This window comes from Lactuca virosa, chromosome 6, assembly GCF_052849685.1.
Source record: "Lactuca virosa cultivar CGN04683 chromosome 6, Lactuca_virosa_CGN04683_v6, whole genome shotgun sequence".
NCBI classification, from domain to species: Eukaryota; Viridiplantae; Streptophyta; class Magnoliopsida; order Asterales; family Asteraceae; genus Lactuca; species Lactuca virosa.
Window position 1 is genome coordinate 121,455,855 of NC_136431.1, and position 7,485 is coordinate 121,463,339.

Sequence of the window (7,485 nt, forward strand, 5' to 3'; positions counted from 1 at the left end):
GAGAAAGAACATACTATAACTAGAACAGGGAGGAACATACTATAACTAGAACAGGAAGGAACATACTATATTCTAGAACAGAAGAACAAATCATGATTTACATACTTATACTTTACACTCCCAGTAACCTAGGAAGGGAACGTATCATTAACTCATTGTTCAAAAGAAAATATGATAATAAACATGGTATGAGGTTATATATATATATATATATATATATATATATATATATATATGTGTGTGTGTGTGGTGCATCTACAAAGTGTCAGGTTATATATATGGGGTACATCTACAAAGTACCGAGTGATATATGGGGTACATCTACAAAGTACCGGATTTTACTTAAAAAGGGTACGTCTACAAAGTACCTGACAATAGTAAATAGCAATATATAAAACTCACAACAGTATCGACTGAGGCGTTTAGAGTACATGATTTCATTACTTCTAGTAGTCTTCCTAACCAATAGAACAACGCCACATAACTTACTAGTAACATGAACATTCAGTTAGAAGGGGGCCTATAATGCTAACTTTATGATTCCTTGATGGATACATTAGGGGTATATATTAATCAGATCCAACAGGCAGTAGGATGTGTGCTTTCCGCTTCACTTCCTGTTCCTTGTTTGGTTGTGGGCTTAGAGCAGATACACACAGTCTACTATCTATTCGATCTTGATGTATATATATCATGTTTACACCAAGTAATCATAAGGAGTAACAGGTATGGGTCAGGTCATAACATACAAATTCAGTATACCACTTTCTAGTAGAAAAACATACTTTTCGGATAGAACATTAAGTAGTTGAAACTAGAAACTTATCTATAAAAGGTTTGATACGCTTTATTAAACCAGTATAACTTAAAGGGCCTTAAATGGTTAATTCTATAATACCTTAGCTTATACATCAGGGTTGTATATAATTAATATATGATAGGCAGTGGAATGTGTGCTTTCCACCTTACTTCCTATTCCTTGTTTGGTTGTGGGCTTAGGGCAGATTCATACATTTAACTGTCCGTTCGATATTAGATTATATATAACTAGTATAAACTAAGTGATTATAGAGGGAACTATTGTGGTTACCATTTTTACTAAAGGAAATATACGATTTTCTTAAAGAATGCTTTCATCAAATATAAAGGAACTATTACAGTTAACTCCGTAAGTACCAAATAAATACGCCAGGGTTATATACAATGAAGATCTAACAAACAATGGGATGTGTGACTTCCGCCTCATTTCATTCCTTGTTTGGTTGTGGGCTTAGGGCAGATTCACACAATCGATTGACTGTTTACTCTGGGTTTTATATAACTTGTATCCATTTAGTACTCATAGAAGGAATTGTAGAGTCATTTTCACTTATCTTTCAACACATCAGAAAATATAGGATTTTCTGGAGGAACAGGCGAACTTTTCTAAAAGAACTTACAGTTTACTTTTCATCACTAAAATACTTATGAACTCACCAGCTTAAATGCTGATCTACTCTTTCAAAATAACTTGTATTCTCAGGAATCTAGTAGACAGGTACGCGCACTGGGATTCAGAAGATGGACCATATAGCTTCATGTCTTGTTTTGTTATTTAATTTGGAGTCAATCTTTTGTGAATCTAATACATTGTAAACACTTTAATATTTATACAATGGTCGTTGTTACTTTGATTACTATGATGCATGTGTTGTGATACTAAGCATGACGTCCTCCGCCCCCCCCCCCCCCGAACGTTTCCGTCGTTCCGGTTTGGGGGTGTGACAGTTGGTATCAGAGCCACCTTGCAAGTTTGGTTAGATTTTTTGATTTTTAGAAATCTTAGTTTGTGGAGAATATGGCTAACTTGGTTTTGTATAAAAACAAGTTCATACATATTTTCTATGACAACTTTATAATTGTTATTTTATGTTCAGAAAAGTTTTCATGCATCTTTTGTCATTTTAAAGTTGTCTTAGAAAAACAAAGGTTGTTTAATGTGTATGTTGATATGTATGATGTGAATAAAATAGCTAATGACCATTGTGTTTGTTGTATTGTTGTGTTGGTTGTTTTATAAAAATTGTTGTAATAATTTATTTATTCATATGGTATGTAATAAATTAAATAGATTAGTTTTCTTGGTTCATTTTTGTAAGTTATAGATTAGTTTTTAGAATTAATTTATTTGTACAAAAATGTAACAAGAGATGAAGTTGGAGTCATTTTTGAAGACAAAAGAGCCATTTTCGAAGTTAAAATGTGTGCAGGATTTTCTGTGACAGCTTCTTAAAAACTGTCGCTAAAGCTGTTTTCTGAATGACTGTTGGACTTTTAGCGACTGTTGCTGAATTTTAGTTTTCAAGAAGTTCTTCAAATCTTTTGCAAGAAAATGATGTTTATTCAATTGGGAGCTTCTACAACAACATTAAAATAAGATTTTTGGTCCCTCAAAATGTCCTTTTAGAAATGGACTTTGCATTTTTGTGTTGGCTCACAAATATGTCATTAGTTGGTTGTGTTTATGCACATATATAATTTTATGCATGTTTGTATTGTTTATTTTATGCAAATATTATGTGGTTGATAAATTAGTTTTTCACATGCTCAAATCATTTTGGACAAAATAAACATCATGGAGTTTGGTTTTTAAAATTTATAATGTGGACATAAAAATCCGGTTTTATAAAAAAACGTTAATAACGTCAAATTTTGAAAGGAAGTTTTATTAAAGATATAAAAGGTTCAAATGCAGTCAAACTTAATACCGGTTATTAAAATTGAATCGCATTAAATTATATAAAAACTAGCTTTTATATAGAACCTATAAAAGTGATTTTCTCTTGAAATTGGTACCATAGTTTATTATATGCATGTAATAACCATGATATCATATGTTTTTAAAACTAGAATTATAAACCATATAAAAGTCCCTTTTGCAAACCTCAAATCTATGCAATCCATCTTGAAGAACACTCGTACATCTCTTGTATGCATTAGTGGGATAAAGGATACTTAACCGCTTAGTGTTATATTTTGATGACCGAAGTGTATTCGAGATTTCTATAACCAAGTTATAGGCCGATTACACAAGTTTTCCAAATTGGATGATTTGATCGGAAATGTTTTGTGAAAAAGGATACCTAAGCAAAAGAATTCTAAGGCATAAATGGGATCAAACACGTCCAATTAAATTTGTTATTAGCGATCCCATAAATCTAAGAACTATATAGTAAGATATAATTGATAATCGATATCTACCGGGTTGAATTCAAATGGATGGGATAAATGATACCTAACCATTTATTTGTTTTGCAACTTGGATCCTAAACTTTGATAATTAATGTTTTTGGAAACTAAAAGGGTATTAATTATTGAAGATTAAATATTGAAAATACTAAATGAATTTTGTTAAAATTTTATAGTTAAATAATTCATTCTCATTACCATGAAATTGTCATTTTCTTTAATGAATTAATGAAACAATAACATTCACTAGATACAACTTCAATGAAATTGTATACACTTAAAGGTCGTAGTCCTAAACTATTTGCTTTGGGCTTATATAGCGGCTACTAACGATAAGAATAAAGAAACGAGTCCAATCGTCATTCTCTTTGGTAGGGCATAGAGAAAGTCACCCTCTGCATAACGTGAAGTAAGTATCCCTAAGAACATCAACACTGAAGTAGTCGAAGAGAATAATGCATTGGCATCTGATACGATAAAAAGCATAAAGACTCAATCATCTAAGAACAAAGGTTTCCCATTATCTTGGTTTCCACCAGGGACAGTGAACGCAACTGCAAATGTCATTGTTACTGTGAGTGCTGCTACTACGGTGCATGAAGACGCTGTGTCTTTCATCCATTCCTGCCTTTCTTTAAGTAAGTCTTTATGTTTATTAGTGAAAACCATTCTTGGGGTTTGTTTTCTGTATTCAAGGCTTCTTTATATGAGGGCTCTATAAATTTTTCGACTTCCTGCACAAATATGAATTAATGTTACTTTTTTATGAATAAAAATGTATTAACTATATTACAAAAGACAGTGAATAGTTTTCATTATTTTTAATTAGTACTTAACTATATTTTATAGGGATTATACAAATATATATTTTTTGTAACATTTTAATAAACAATTTTAAGTTTCTCTTGTTAGTTACCTGATTTTGAAAAAGTGATCATTAAAAAAAAATAACAGATTAGCACCATTTTGTTGATTTGTTTGTAAATAGATTATCTTTTATGAAAAACCGTGTGATGGGAAAAATGGTTTTTTTTAAATGGCAATAATAAACTGTGGTGTGTGATCACTAGAAAAAATGGTTAAGTGCTAATCCATGAAATGATGATCGATTAAAATGCTTTTTGAATTTTTTTTCCCATTACAGTATTACAATATGCAGATGAGATTTCTTTAGTATAAAGAGATGGAGATCAAATGACTATAATCACCTTAAACCATTGAAGCTCATGTCGCATTTGCAGAGCTGCACCCGTGACAACATTTAGTCGATGAGGTGGGGCTAAGTTAGCGGCCATGTGTAAGGAGTTCTGGTTTTTCTTATCAAGCTGAGTCGCTACAAATACTTTGTGAGCAGACATTTGGTTTATAAGATTGTAGACTCGTTCTTGGCGTTCCTTGATTGCTGCATGAAACAAGTAAAACCCTTCGACACTATACCAGATTATGCCCGAGTAAGTTAATATACACTCTTCGATAAGTTCATAAGCCCCGTATTTGACATTTGTACTTATCGCAGATCCTAAAATCATCCAAACTTTTTCATGATCGACCATTCCTATAACAATTTCACATATACGTTGTACTAGAAGGTTGCTCTGATCATGCATTACCTTGCTATCATGGATGTTCTTGATTGCTGGAGCTGGAGTTATAAACAACATGTGATCCAAACTTTAGAGATGATACTTGAGTATAAGCAACATGAGTTATGGATGCGTAGCGTACCTATGAAATGAAGGCCACTCCAAAATGCCACAACAAACTGTTCAAGGAAAAAATATATAAATTAAATATATCCATAAATATATATCAATCCGTTTTTATAAAAAATGTATACAAACACATATTTTATTAAAACAATGTATACAAACACCTAATAAATGCATTTTTATACAAACATGTTTTATAAACAATAAACAAGATGTATAAAAACATGTATTTTATAAATATGTATAAAAATAAGTCTTAATAAAAAAATATTTATGCAAACACCTATTTCATAGTAAATGTATTTGTATACATTTATGCATTGAAACGTGTTTAGATCAAAACATGTTTGTATAAATATGTGTTTGTATATATATTTTTTAATAAAAAATCATGTTTGTATAAAAACGTGTTTGTATACATAAATATACAAAAATACGTTTACTATGAAATAGGTCTTTGTATATATTTTATTTTATAAAAACGTTTTTGTATATAATTTTACAAAGTACATGCATGTATATATAACTTTTTTAAAAACATGTTTATATACAAATGCATTTATTCAAAATAGGTGTTTTTTGACATTTTATTTTCTAAAATGTGTTTATATATATATATATATATATATATATATATATATATATATATATATATATATATATATAAAGCAGATTTGTATATATTGATGTATTTATATATTTTTATAAAAAAAAAAAGATTTGTATATATTGATGTATTTATATATTTTTATAAAAAAAACAGATTTGTATATATTGATGTATTTATATGCACACAAAATACTTTTTATGTATTTAATACGTACTTATTTTAATATATATATATATATATATATATATATATATATATATATATGTGTGTGTGGGTATAACAATGTATTTTACATAAGTGTATTTCACACTTTTATACATAAATATTTAATATAAAAATATATAAATGTAAATAAGTATATATTAAAAAAAATTTATATATGTATTTTGCATTAAAAAGTGTTTTTTAAATAAAGAAAAAAGAAGATTTTTTATGTGAAAAATCTTCTTTTTTTATATAAATATGATTTTATACAACAAACAAAATATATTCAAAAACAAATTGAAAAAAAAGATGTAACAAATAAATTTATGATGAAATCTTAAAAAAAAAATTGAAATTTCGGCAAAAGATGTAAATTTTGAACCAAAATTGTAATATTTTATAAATATGGCCAAAAGTGTAATTTTTAACAATAAAAAATAACCTGTTGATTAGGTAAAGGTTCAAAATGAATAGAAGTGTCGGTTTCTAAAAATTAAATAAATAAAACGACTTTTAAGGATTGAATCAGTTATGATGTTAAACATAAAATTTTAACCAATGGAAAACTTATGAATGTGACTTAAATAGGAATTAAGAAAGAGTCACCCCGCGTTGCAGGGGTTAGTTGGTGTTATGATATTTTTTTTTTGAATTGTTATAACCATTTTTCATCTGATATTAGTGAATCATTCATGAATTTTTTTTTTGTAAACTTTTTATGAGTTTTGTGTTATCATATTTATTCTTTTCCGGAGAATGATTTTTTTTAATGAAATGTAAATCATTAATTTTAAGTAACAGTGAACCGTTCCTAAATTTTGGTTATCAAGTTTTTAATATTTTTTATGAGAATGTTTTTGTTGAGCAAATAAGCATTTTAATAATAAAACATAAAAGGAGAAACAAAAAATATAATACAAACTTATTTATGATTAGGAACAATCACATACAAACATCATAACGTTTACTGATGCTAGCAAAAGATTAGCAAAATATCATACGGACATCATAATGTTTAAGTAATTGGAGGGTATTTATTTATATATGAATTGAGTCTGTAGAATGGCATGCTAAAGATTATTGTTTAATTGTTTTCACTTTTATAATCATTACGAATAATACACTAACTAAACAGATTAGTCATTGCTATTTATTTAATGAGCCCACCTCTTGTTGGACATTTGCATATAGCCATTCATTCAAACTGTTTAGTCTTAATTTTGTCCACTGTTTAACCAAATTTGCAACTATCAACAGAATCTTCAATTGCAGTATGTAGAATATCTTTTTCTAAGTTATCAGTGACTTCTAAAACCTACACAACATCAGCTGTTAATTCGGTCATGTTTTAAGTTGTTACTATAAGTGCAACAATTTATGCATAAACAAAAGGATTAGTTGCATACCTGTGCAACCATGTATCATTTATTAACTGATACATACAACGAAATGGTTTTCTACATGAATTATGTGACAAAGTCACCAATTTATACATAAATAAAAGAGTTGCAGGCATAATTATGAAACCACATTTGACAATTGTAATCACGTCTCAAGTTATTACTATCAATTTATGCGTACATAGAAGGCCTTTTAGCATATTAATGCAATCACATTTCAATGGTTAAATAATTTATGCAACAAAAAGGGTTTATGACACGATTTATGCAAGAAATCATGTTTGAAATTGTTACAATGAAAGTAATTCCCCTCCTACCTAACGATTCACATAGT

General features: G+C 28.6%; 1 protein-coding gene across 1 annotated transcript; it reads right to left on the reverse strand.

Moving 5' to 3' along the window:
• Positions 1–3,385: 3,385 nt before the first annotated feature.
• On the reverse strand, positions 3,386–7,040 carry LOC145119985 (uncharacterized). Its single transcript, XM_079055774.1, has 4 exons — positions 6,919–7,040; positions 4,954–4,990; positions 4,437–4,870; positions 3,386–3,962 (listed from the first exon to the last, which is right to left on the reverse strand). Exons 3-4 carry the CDS (start codon positions 4,833–4,835, stop codon positions 3,843–3,845), a joined length of 519 nt encoding a protein of 172 aa, XP_078911900.1. The 5' UTR covers positions 4,836–4,870; positions 4,954–4,990; positions 6,919–7,040; the 3' UTR covers positions 3,386–3,842.
• Between the last annotated feature and the right edge of the window lie 445 nt (positions 7,041–7,485).